The sequence below is a fragment of the Schistocerca serialis genome, chromosome 5, assembly GCF_023864345.2.
Source record: "Schistocerca serialis cubense isolate TAMUIC-IGC-003099 chromosome 5, iqSchSeri2.2, whole genome shotgun sequence".
Taxonomy (NCBI): Eukaryota; Metazoa; Arthropoda; class Insecta; order Orthoptera; family Acrididae; genus Schistocerca; species Schistocerca serialis.
The window spans coordinates 468615270-468629054 of record NC_064642.1 but is presented as its reverse complement, the minus strand read 5'-3'; the positions used below and the strand labels follow the sequence as shown (position 1 = coordinate 468629054).

The window sequence follows — 13785 nt, the reverse complement described above, 5'->3', positions numbered from 1 at the left end:
CAATGAAGGGAGATAAATGTGCTTTCTTCTCTATCACGTTTTTATGTGTTCTGAGATCTTACTTCTTGTAGAGCTACGTTCTTTTCCGGCAGAAGATATGAAGCTGGTACTTAGGGAAAGAGGCTCCCATTTCGAAATATTTGGGAAGATTAGTAGTTCTGGTACCTTCCTTATACCAACGTAACCTTCCTGGAAACCTTGGTCTGATCACAGGGATTTTACATATTTCTGAAAAGGTGGCTTGAAATGGAGGCAAATTTTAATTCTGCTTGTGGGATGATATTTTCCAGACAAAAATATGAAGGATATGAAGGCACAGTATGTATGTGTACATCGGGAAATGCAACAGTCAAAACTCCATGATTTGCTCGATATACAGATATATTTCGTTCTATCATCATAGGGAGCTTTCTTTCATCGTTTATTCAAACTCTTGTTCAAACAACATTCAAATCCTAGCCAGCTGGGGGCAGATGGGAGTAGGGAAAAACGTTTACAAATGCGAATATCTGGAGGGGGTTTCTGGTTGTGTTGTTCAATTAGTAACAAAGAAAAACTTCCTGATAAGCTCACTTGCAACAAAGTACAACAAAGAAAAAAAGGGGCATACTAGCAGTCATTCCTCCCATACTCTATCTTGGAATGCAAGAGTTAAAAGTGATATATGCCGCACATTTAATTGTGATTAGCAGAGAATACTTGCAGATTGAAGTCTTACAATTAACCAAGCGAAAACGACAATGGAATCAGTGAGACAGGACATTATCTCGAATGGACAAAAGTGGAGTAAGATAACGATCGTGGCCTCGTTGCTCAGTTATCCAAACATTCGCTTGAAGTGATTAAGAGAAACAACGGAAAAGTTAAACAATAGGTTTTGAACCCCACCTCTACCAAATTTGAATCCGGTATCGCAACCAGTGCGCCAGCTCACTCCTATCGACATGTTGAAAACAGATTCCCACCATTATTTCGCGTGAAGTTCTGGTAGTCAGGAGACGACTGTTTATCGATTAGAAAACGTTTACAAAGAAATTACGAAACACAGATATTTTGTTGACAAAGCCAAACACTTCTACACAATTGCAACAATTTTTCCGAACGACATTTTCTCTCCTACATTTATTCGTATGAATATCGTGTCCTGGAAGATAATAATTTGTTCTTTATGTTATAATAAAATTCCTGTAATTTTTCAGAAAATTATTAACAACCATAAGGCAACATATACGCCAGGAAAGAAGAGAGATCTCATAGACGCATTTTTGTACGAAATGGGAAAAGCAAAAAAGGAACAAAATAACTACACAACATTTAAAGGTAAGTGATATCTGTCCTGCAAAATGAGATTTACAACGTACTCTAACTACAAAGTGTTCGATGAGAAGAAGTAATCTGCCCACTTCCGGGACAAGGTGAGGCGCGCTGGCTCCACATGAATCCACACGGTAGATTACCGACAAGGGTCTGTGTGCCGGACAGCCTTGAAGTGGCTTTTAAGGCGGCTTCTCACATCCAACTAGGCGAACACTGGTTTGGTATCTACATCCCGCCTCAGTTACACGATTCACAAATTCCATCCGAAGCTGTGCGGGGTGGGCGAGGGGGTGAGGGGGGCGGGGGCAAGAGGTGGCATCAGGAAGCGCATCCAACCACCCACTGCCACTAAGATGACCAAATTAGATATATCATGCTGCTGATCCCATGGAGAAACAGAATAGGGCCAGAAGGAAGGAGAATGAGGAGAAAGTATTGTTTCAGCTTACGTCACCATGCTGGAGCACACTGCAACCGAACTTTCTGTCTGCTTCCATAGGCATCTGAAAGGCGGGGATGTGTTAAGCAAGACAGATCCTTGTCACTTCCTGGAATCTTAAGTACAGACTTTTAATTCATTACAAATTTAGAGAAAGTAAGAATTCATTTTTGCTGTGAAGGACAAATACTGTGTCTTCAGCAATCGCTACTTAATTTCAGTTTGTTTGATAGTCACACTAGTGAAGTGAAATTTTCCTGGGCCCGAGAAGACAGTTTCGGCGACATCCCGTAGTCAAGGTGGCTGCGAACCTTAACAGAACGTAATCTAAATAGTGTTGCCGTACTTTTCTTTTTAGCTTCCCGATACAACCTATTTGAGCTGCCAAAAAAGCACCGGCCAGTACCCTGTTGCACATTGTCCAACCACAGTTCCCAAGACATTCCTTTTCTCCCTCACCACAGAATTTAAACATGACTACAGGACACCTGGCTGTGACAGACATGCGTACCTACTGCGTTAGTTCCTCATCACAGTAAATAGTGCTGGCTTTCTTTCTTTCTTTTTTTTTTTTTTTTTTTTTTTTTGAGTCATCAGACTGGTTTGACGCAGTGGCCAGCCACGAATTCCTCTCGTGCGCCAACCTTTTTAACTCAGAGTAGCAGTTGCAACCTTTGCCTTTAATTATTTTCAGAATGTATTCCAATATTTGTCTTCCTCTCCAATTATTACCTTCTACCACTCCCACTTGTACCATGGAAGTTATTGTCTGTTGGCGTAAGGGAAGTCCTGTCATCCTATCCCTTCTTTCTGTAAGTGGTTTTCACGTAGTGTTTTCCTTGCCGATTCTCCAGGTAACCTCCTCTTTCGTAACCTTATCATTCCATCTAATTTTCAACATCACTCTGTAGCACCACATCTCAAATGCATCGATTCTTTTTTTTTCGGTTTCCCACAGTCCATGATTCACTACCATGCAATGGTATCCCCCTACGGACATTCTCAGATGTTTATTCCTCAAATTAAAGCCGATGATTGATACTAGTAGACTTCTCTTGTCCAGGAACGCCTTTCTTTTCAGCGCTAGTCTGCTTTTTATGTCCTCCTTGGTCCGACCATGGGTTATTTTGCTGTCTAGGTAGTAGAATTCCTTACCTTGTCTACTTCGTGATCATCAAATCTGATGTAAAGTTTCTTGCTGTTCGAATTTCAGCTACTTCTCACTACTTTCGTCTTTCTTCGATTTACCTCTCAATACATATTCTGTACTCGTCAGACTCTTCATTGCATTCAGCAGATCGTGTAAATCTTCTTTTCTTTCACAGAGGATGGTAATGTCATCAGCGAATCTTATCATTAATATCCTTTCGACATAAATTTTATCCCATTCTAGAACCTTGCTTCTTCGATATATGAGGTGAACAATAGTAGCGAAAGACTACATCCCTCTCTTACGACCCTTTTAATCCGATCACTTCCTTCTTGTTAGTCGGCCGTTGTGGCCGAGCGGTTCTAGGGGCTTCAGTGCGGAACCACGCTGCTGCTACGGCCGCAGGTTCAAATCCTGCCTCGGGCATGGATGTGTGTGCTGTCCTTAGGTTAGTTAGGTTTGTTTAGTTCTAAGTCTAGGGGACTGATGACCTCAGATGTTAAGTCCCATTGTGCTCAGAGCCATTTGAACCATTTTGAACCTTGTTGTTCTTGCAGTCTTATTGTTCCCGTGTGGTTCTTATACATATTGTGTATCCCTACAGCTTACCCGTATTTTCCTCAGATTTCTAAGATCTTGCACTATTTTACATCTTCGAACGCTTTTTGCAGGTCAACAAATTCTATGAACGTCTCTTGGTTTTTCTTCAGTCTTGCTTACGTTTTCAATCGCAGAGCCCGAAATGCCTCTCTGGTGTCTTTACCTTTGCTAAACCCAAACTGATCGTCAGCTGACAGGTCCTCAATTTTCTTTTCCATCCTTGTGTATATTATTCTTGTCAGCAACTTGAATGCAAGAGCTGTTGAACTGATTGTGCGATAATTCTTGCACTTGTCGGCTCCTGCAGTCTTCGGAATTGTGTGGATGATGTTTTTCGGAAAGTCTGATGATATATCGCCAGACTCATAGATTCTACACACCAATGTGAATAATCATTTTGTTGCCACTTCCCCTAATGATTTTAGAAATTCTGATGGAATAGTGTCCCTTTTGCCTTACTTGATTTTAAGTCTTCCAGAGCTCATTTAAATCCCCTTTCTAACACTGGATTCCCTATTTTTACCCTCTCAACTCCTGTTTCTTCTTCTGTCACATCATCAAACGAGTCCTCCCTCTCCAAGAGACCTTCAATGTATTCTTTCCATCTATCCGCTCTCTCCTCTGCATTTAAGAGTAGAATTCCCATTGCACTCTTAATTCTACCGCTCTTGCTTTTGATTTCGCCGATGGTTGTTTTTACTTTTCTATATGCTATGTCAGTCCTCCTGACAGTCATTTATTTTTCAATTTCTTCACATTTTTCTTTTAGCCTTTCGCCTTAGCTTCCCTGCGCTTCCTATTTATTTCGCTTCTAAATGACTTGTACTTCTCTATTCCTGAATTTCCGAGACATTTTCGTCCTTCCTTCTTTCTACGATGCAGTGAAGTGTTTCTTCTTTTACCAGTGGTTTCATCGCCCTATGTATATGATGTCATATTGGCAGGGTGTCTGATAGTCTCTCGATGTGCGCAGTCGACGGTCGTCTCTGACACTACCAAACAGCGCCCATGGTTTAGCTGAAACATGAAGAGGAAGGAGTTATTCCAGAATGATATAATTTCGAGTGGCAGGTGGAGGAACAGAAGAGATGCCGCTAGCACTTGCACCTGGACACAGGCCAAAGAGGGAGCAACGTGTCGGTGGGAGGAGGAGTGGGGGAGAATATGCTGAGTGTCGATGGTGGACAGAGCTACTGCCTGACACACAGCAAAGTAAAATTTGAAACTGAACTAAAAACGTTTCTCTTAGATAACTCCTCTTATTCCGCAGAAGACTATCTACTACCGTGGTGTGTAAATGGTGATGGGCAGGAATTACTGACTACCATATGTCTGTCTTTAATTTTTTTTAAAAACGTAAAAACTAAAAAATGATCAGAATGGACGCATATTTACGAGAAAAATTGATGTCAATATATAATGATTCGTTCCGTATTATTAAGTTTTATAATGAAAATGATACATAGGATATGAAACTAAGTAATTGAGTATTAGTATATCACACTGCTTGGCACAGACTTGTATACTTTGAAAATCTCAAAATGAAATTCACAAAGAAGTTCAAGCAGATGATCAAAGTAAACATAGATTCCTTTGTCCTGCGTTTGGTTATTACTGAAAAACTGACAGAATTACTGGCGAGAAATATTCTGGGAAAAGAAACAAATAGGCTACTGTTGGAAATGTAGGACTCCATCTCACAGGGGTTAAGCAATTATTACTAAAAAAGTTACTTACATAAATGTTAAAGCAGATGTCCATTTCATGGGGTCTTAAGCGTTTGAGACCGTTCCTTTAGTCAAATTTATAGCATTCTACAATGCTGGAAGATGTTTCAAAAATTAAATCTCTTTTACTCTGTAAATTTCTATTATTGGCCACACGTTGAATGACGCATCATAGGTAAGATTTCAAAGCATGAATACGTGTAAATTACGATGAGACTGATGCACTGACAATTTAATAAAACAAGAACTCTATTCTGCATGGAAATATACCTCTATGCAGTTCCATTTCTCTGGCATTTCAAGAATCGTTCACTTCGTTGACATACGCAGTAGGCAATAGGATGCCTTGCTTCTTTTTCATTGCACACGTTTATGGCCTAACAAAAGAACACGTACGTAAGATTCTCGCAAAGCGCTCCAAGTGGACAGTAAGCTGCACTTCTGAATACGATATTGGATGAGTGCGAATAGTATTGTTGACATTGATATGTAACACGGTTTTTACAATAGCGGTCGTACGCAGTACCGTGAAAATCGGTAATATCTAAAGAATGACATCCGTCTGTCTTTCTGTGGTTTCGTAAGGACCCTGGGAGATTTGAAACGGTTCATAACAGGCCAGTTTATTTACGATGATCATGTAGCCTACATATATTTATTGAAGAAAGTCGTTTTCTCTTAAGAACAACAAAATAGTGAGTGAACAGCATAAGACTTGACCTTGTTCAGAAAGATGTCGTGTATCTACTCAAAAACGAGAAGTTTTGTTCACTAGACTGCCAGTCAAGTTAGAGAATGTGGAAAGTAGGAAAACTGTATGGAATACAATGTCTTCTTTATTTAAAGTATCAAGCAAGCCACCACAACTGTAGCTGAGGGGAAAACCAAACATACGTGATAATAATACGTCAAAGCTAATAAAACTGTTTCTTTATTTAAAGTATCAAGCAAGCCACCACAACTGTAGCTGAGGGGAAAACCAAACATACGTGATAATAATACGTCAAAGCTAATAAAACTGTTTCCCAACACAGAAGAAATCAATTTCACATGCGGCAAGATTCTTCAACGCAATCGCTTTTGAAGCAAATGTAATTACATTTACAAAAATATTCGCGTATCAGAAAGTCAAGTGAAGTACAAGAATATGCGAATCATTAGACGCCGTACAAAATCGGTACGTGTCAAGGGAAGTACCTTTGACAGTAAGAACATACAACAACTAAAATATATGTTTCTCATGCGTAAAATACGTGTTTATATTCTTCTGCTTTTAGCTGACTGAGATGCAATTATACACATAATATTTCTTCACGATTAAGTTGTAGCTTAAGTCACCGAAACAATGAGATACTGCTCTTTTTACTCTTATTTCACGACCAAAGTCTCTTGATAATTTAACAACGCTTAGAATGCAAAAAGTAGTAACTATTTCTTTAACTAAGCAGAAAATAATGAGAAACAGACATTAATCTCACGGCTGGCTTTCTTGCCGTTAGAGGCGCTAGTGTGGTTCTATCCGACTGTAGAAATTATCACATTAGTGAGTGTCGCGACTGTAAAGTGTTACAGTGTGATAGTACTGCATGTAATCCTCGACTACGAACTTTCCCACAGTTTTTATGTCGCTCTTCGTTATCTGATTCATCGATTGGCAAGACACAGCAGAACGAGGAGCACCTCAGGAGATGTCCAGTGCATCTCTGGACTATTATACAACCCGGAAGAATCAGCAACAGCTAAGATCCCAGCCGTGATAGCCTTTGTTGTATGACAGCACAACCGTCTCAAACAGTGATGAATTGAAGGGGTGCTCCAAGAAGGGGAAATACCTCCTGGAAGATAAAAATTCCCTCTGAGAAATTCATAGCTAATTGTATAAAACATTAAAAGTCAAAATAATGAATGAACTTAAATTATCGTCTGGGCTCCTGTAGCGTAACAACTAAAAGCTAGCGTTGTTTTCTCAAAATTCAACTGCACAGGCAGGATGCCGCTGTCTACGAAATTTGGAACTAAAAATGGACAAAGCGTCGTAACTCTGCACGTACTGATTCGCGCAAAAAGGCTCCATCTAAATACAAAGGCTGCCGCCTGCTACACGCTCGACAGTACTAAGTTTTCATAGTTATAATGAATTTCAGTTTCTTGTATGCAGCTGTTTTAACAGTAAGTCAGACTGTGGAAGAGTGACATGATTAATCCTCATATAAAAAGAGTGTTAGTGCCGAAAAACTGTTTCGATCCTAATAAAAGAAGGCGTACTGCAGAAGACATAGCTGAGTGTGCGTCTATGGAAAGAAATGCTAGAGAATGTAAAGGTGAATTGCTTACTGAATCTTCAGTTATTCTTCCTCAGTTTTCGAACAAAAGTTTTACTACTACTTACCAGTGGCGGATACAGAAAAACCTCAAGGAGGGGAGGCTAAAGATATCTTGAGCTACCTTTCCTTTTACCGTAATAAAAATAATCAAGTGACATACAAAGTTTAAGAATCTTGTATTTAAATTGATTATACACATATACAAGATAATGCCATCTTACCATATAAAGAAGTTACAATTTTGACCACTATCGGTGTGCAAATTGTGTTATATGTATTTAAAAATAGTGTCGAAAATCTGCAAGAAGCACGATGAGTATTCATTTCTGTACCTTTCACTCAGTTTAGAAAAGCTACTGGAAGTAACGGAAAGCTATAAAAGCACGCCATTTCAGAGATGCGTGCTAAAGCCTTTGCACTTTAAAACTGTAAATTACAGAGATTAAACGCTCCAAATTTTAATCGCGAAATAATATCTTCCTAAGTTCGAGTGTGTATTTCCTTAGTATTGAAGAACACCCCCACACAACAAAATAGGAATCTCTAACTCGTAAGATAGTAAAAAAAAGCTACATTAATCTTGAAAACAGGGTTAATTGCAGAGTGAAAGGTCCACATACGCTAATGAGCCAAAACATTATGACCACTGCCCACTGCGAGGTTGTATGCTGCCTGGTCGCGTAGAGGGCACATGACGCGACAAGACAAGTATGTGAGCGGAGGAGAGACGAATGGGGAATCATTCTGCCGACAATAAATAGCGAAAATGCGAAAACCCGCCGACTTAAGCGACTTTAACAAAAGCCAGGTGTTGTCGCCCAGTGCCTGGGAGCGAGCATCTCGGAAACGGCGAAGCTGTGCGCGTGTTGCTGTGGTGAGTGTCTATGTAAAGTGGTTGAAGAATGCTGAAACCACGAGTAGGCTACAAGAAGTTTGACGTCCAGACCTCATCATCCGTACTCCATCACAGAACATAGGGATCAGAGATTGACCGCTCTCTAAAACAGGACGGGAGGTGATCTGTGGCAGATCTGATGACAGAAAATTGTGCTGGTGCAAGCACAAGTGTTTTGGAGTACACCGTTCAGTGAACAGTGTTGAACATGGTGTTCCGCAGCACAGGACCCCTACGTGTTCCTATGTTTACCCAGTAATATAGTCAGTTATAATTACAATGTGCACAGGATTATCAACATTGAACTGTGGATCAATGAAATCGTGTCGCCTGGTCGGATGAGTCCCATTTATTTTTAAACCAGGTCGATGGTCGAGTCCAGATACGCCTTCATCCAGGCGAACGGTTGCTCGAAACATGCAGCGCACCACGGACGCAGGCCTTTGAGAGCAGTATTATGTTATGCGGACATTCATCTGGGCTTCCATGGGAGCTGCGGTAGTAATCGAAGGCACCATGACAGCTGTGAACTAAGTGAACATTATTAGTGACCACCTTAACCCCATATCCTTAATGTCTTCCTCAACAGCAATGGGATCTTCCAGCAGGATAACTATCTGTGTCAAAAAGCAATAATCATGCTGATATGGTTTCAGGAGCATGATAGTGAACTCACGTTGATGTCTTTGTCATCTAATTCGACTTATCTGAATCCAATGAAACCCAAATGGAATGCCATCGGGCGCCAGCTCGACGCCCACAAACCAACAGCCCGTAAATTACATGAAGTGTGTGACCTGCTCGTAGGCATCTGGAGCCACAAACATCTGGAAACCTATCAAGTATAGAAACCTATAAAGTTAAAACGTCCCCTTAGAAAAATTATACATGAATGTGCTTAAACTGACACACAATATTTTTAGTGCAACGGAATCTGACTTTCAATAATCCCTACAAAAGAATGGCCCTGACTAACACTAACCTATAACTTTCACAAATCACTTACCTCACAAAAATCTTCGTTACTCAAGCTACTGCAATACAGCGAGCGCCACTACTGCCAGCTAAATAAAAGATTCAAACTACTGAAGTCACTAACTACTGATTGGCGTAGTTAGTAAATGAAAGATTTTGATAGAGAACAAACAATGTATTTACCTTAATAGTGTCAAAAGTCATTATATATATATATATATATATATATATATATATATATATATATATATATATATATATATCAGTTCATGATATCCAGTCTTACAAATTTACTGTCTCTGTCGAGATCGTCCGCTCTCAAAACTCCGCCATCTCACTCCCCACACCCACCACCGCTGACGGCTCACCTGCAACTGCCCAACGGCACGTGCTGTTAACAGCCAAATGCCCAACACTACAATAGCCAACAACAATGCAAACCAGCCACAGACTGCACAGCCAGTGATTTTCATACAGAGCGCTATGTGGCGTTACCAATATAAAAACCTAAACAGCCTACTTGCATAGCCCCCATGCTCCCCACAAAAAATTTTACAAATTGTTTTGGGCAGTGGCCAATACAGATTTGAAGAAATTTTTTATAATTACAATAACAAAGAAATAAAATGCACACACTTATTGATACAATGTTGATCAAACGGTAAAATTTTCTCACAGTCCATAAAGACAGTCCTGATCATTCATCACAGTAAAATTGTAGCGTTTTTCTCAAAGTCGGAGCAGTAAAAGAAAATGCACACGGAAGTAGTGGATTTCCATGCAGTCTCGAAGAAGTAGTGTTGTCCTTCATACGGAAAGACAGTGCTGACTCTTGTCGAGCAGACAGGTAATGGGCCACAACAGAGCAAACCCACAGCAGAATCAGTCGAAGTTTTGAAGAATATTGGTAGGTAGGTCATCACAGAGCAGGCCCACTGCAGTCCTGGTAGAGATTATGGTGTTGGTGGGCCACCAGAAGTGTAGACCCACTGCAGTCCTTGTAGAAATAATGTTATTGGTGGATCATCGAAGGTGCAGACCCACTTCAGTCCTTGTAGAGACGGCCAGCAGCCATGTGTTGCGACTGTGCAGGTGCACAATCACCATCGAAGAGTCTTGTACTATATAGCAAGTCCATAAACCACCACTTATGCACTCACAAAGTTTTTGGAATTATCCTTAGAACCAGCAATGCTGTTAACCAGTCTCTTGCTGAATTATCAACACACATGCAAACACTAACAGTTCCTACTTCTCACATATTGTCCACATACTATGACCAACAGAAACATATGCAGTGAAATGTAACTTACAAGTTACTTAATTTGATGAACTGGTGTCAATTACAGTTTTATAACATAAGAATACAATAACAAAGGTACAAAATACATCATTAAAGAACATAACAATACAGATAACATTTGTAGTAAAACAGGCTTTACAAAAGAATGGAAATAAACATGTACATCAGTGTAACTCTTCAGGCTTTCCCGGCGATCTAATGACATCTTGGGTTGTCGGGTGTTCTGCCGGATATCAGCGTCGTACTTGCACGATATTTCGGTCATGTAGCTCGTAAACTTCATCAGGTGCGACCTGAGACTGCTCCTCGAGTGGACCTGGTCCAGTATTTATGCCTATGGCCTTCCCCCTCCACCAACGGCTGCAGGCGCTTCCTCTGTGGTCCGCGCCCATTCCCTGCGACCTGCTTGAGCGTTGCTGCTCCGTTTTCCGTCCGCTGCGGTTCTAGGTGTTCCCTCTGCGGTCCGCGCCCACCAAACCTGCTCCTGGGGGTTTCATCTACGGTCTGGGGTACTAAGCGTTCCCCCTGCGGTCCGCGCCCGCTCACCACGAGCTGTTGGAGCGTTGCCGCTCCGTTTTCCGTCCGCTGCGGCTCTGGATGTTCCCTCTGCGGTCGGCGCCCACCAGTCCCACTTCTGGGTGTTCCATCTTCGGTCTGGTGCGCCTGACAGTCCGTCAGGCCCTCCTTACACTTAAGACAACAATGCACATAAGGGAAATGTATATTCACATCTTAATGTCTATCTAATTAAAGTGGTGCACTACAACTTATTCTACAAAAGAAATTACCACGTACTTGAAAAGAAAATTCTGTATGCAATTCATGTGAAGGGAAATTTCATTTTGTGCTCCTTCGTTTTGTTTTTTTTTTGTTTTTTTTTAAGTAAATCATAAATTTATTATTTCCTGGATCTGTAGGCATAAAATATTTATATTAGTACATCTATAAAATTTTATTTTAACCAATGCTGCAGTGCAGCTAGAAACTAGATATTAAACAAAATAGGCAAAGCAAGGCGTGAAACGTCATTCACTAGCCATATGGCATTTCATAATGCTGTAAACAATCTTTCAACTAGCAAGATAATAGACGTGAAATGTTTCTCATCATTTCATTTCAGTAAATATCATAAATTAAGAACTCTACAGTGTAATCATGTTTTCAAGTTTGAGTGTGTCGTATTTGCGATGCTTTCTACAAAGAACTGTCAATATCGAGGTTTATGGCCTCTTTTTTCTCCACTTAATGGCTTCTTCTCCAGGCGACGCACAGCTGGGCGTCAACGACGCATTACGTCGAGGTCACTTAGCTTTCTTACCGAAATTTACAACAGAAGTTTCCGCTACAGTGACAGTTTGATACAAATAAAATTTCACAAGTCGAGAAATTACAGTAGAAATGTGTAGAAACAAAATCCTATACATATAACAGTGTCCAAAAAATTTTCGCCGGCATTGTGATACATTCACGCATTTACACACATTTCATAACTCTTAAAGTACGATTCTTGGTTTCCAACATCCTTTTTTTCAAATCAAATCAGTGTGCCTAACCACTACTCATTAATCCTTACCTTATTACCTATATACATATTCGTCAACACTTCAATATTTCATCATAATAAATACATAGCATAATCAATTTCCTCATATAGCATCAGCTTATTGATCATAAATATACCTCAACAGCATAATACACATTGTCATCGTAATAGTACCATCATAAAACCTCAGCCAAATCTCAAAAATGTCGTAGCTTTCTGCAATAATTCCAAACCCTAAAAAATAATCTCTGCTCATTTCAATAGTGTCATCTACCTCAAATGTACTTTAAAAATCATGATCTCATAACAAATACATCATTCACAACTCTCATAGTATCACAATGGTTCTGAAAAAATATGAAGAGTTCACAAAGTACATACAAAATACTGTTTCATAAGTGTGAAGTTATCCAACTCCGTAATTGCGTAAACATCTGTCACTGATGTAAAAAAATGTTTGTGTCTCTGTTAAATAATCAGGTAGCTCTGTAATTCTGTGTTGGAGAAATATGGTACCGATGTGTAAAGTTGTATAAGCAAATACCATATTAGCTAGGGCTCCTTGTGCTTGCCACACACATGGTACACAAAGTAAGCGTGTACCCCCTGCCTCAGGTGTTACAGACTACAGCAATGAAATGAAATGTATCACGGAAAACCTTTGTATCATTGTAATTCAAAAATCTATAAAAATAAATGTTTTAAGTACAAAATTAATCACTCAAACACGTGTCCTTTAGCGCTAAATGTGCGTATTGCTATGAGATAATTCTGTTGAAGTGTCGTAGTTATCGTCCTCCGAAAGCTAAGTTCTGCAGAAGTCAATGTACTTACCTCATGATAAACAAAAGTGAAATGCTATGCGTATAGATATCGTAGTTATTATGTACATTACCGTGATCAAGAAAGTACTCTACTGTAACGTATTTTTGCGCTACGAAAAAGGCTGTCACATTGTAGCTATACCACAAAAGTTATTACTAAAACGTGTTTTACTTTTCAGAAGAATTCAAAAAAACAGATACACTGCCAAAGCAACAATGTAAATTGTGTCACACATTAGTAGCGCCGTGATATAATCGTGTAGCTGTCAAAGAAACCAAATGCTAAGTCATCTTTAATCCCACAGAAAGTACTTCAAATAAAGAGTGTATTTTCAAGTAAACCAAAATGTTGCATTAAAATCTAATTAGCAGTACCTGTATATGTTCTAAGTATGTAAGCCTTATAGTCGTTACGTAATCGTGCAACCAACAAGCAAGAATGTAAACACACAATAACACTGTGTCGTCTGTTCAACATAACAATGCATTCGTAATTACTGTCTAAATATGTTCCCTAGGTTCTAGACTGGATACTTTATTTTAAAACATAGTTGCATGTTAACAGTTTCTAAGTGTGACAAAGAGTACTAGAAACGTGAAGTGAAAAGTTTTATGGCAAAGACAAAGTTAAAAAGCATATTATCTTTCAATAAACGGTTTTACATGTGAAATGTGGTGTAAACCTTTA

At 39.7% G+C, this 13785-nt stretch overlaps 1 protein-coding gene across 1 annotated transcript in view; it reads left to right on the top strand.

Moving 5' to 3' along the window:
• LOC126482004 (methyl farnesoate epoxidase-like) overlaps window positions 1-13785 on the top strand; it is a 107637-nt gene that overhangs the window by 84387 nt on the left and 9465 nt on the right. Inside the window, exon 5 of the mRNA XM_050105970.1 lies at window positions 1200-1320. Within this exon, the coding sequence (XP_049961927.1) occupies window positions 1200-1320 (121 nt within the window). The remainder of the gene's footprint in view (window positions 1-1199; window positions 1321-13785) is intronic.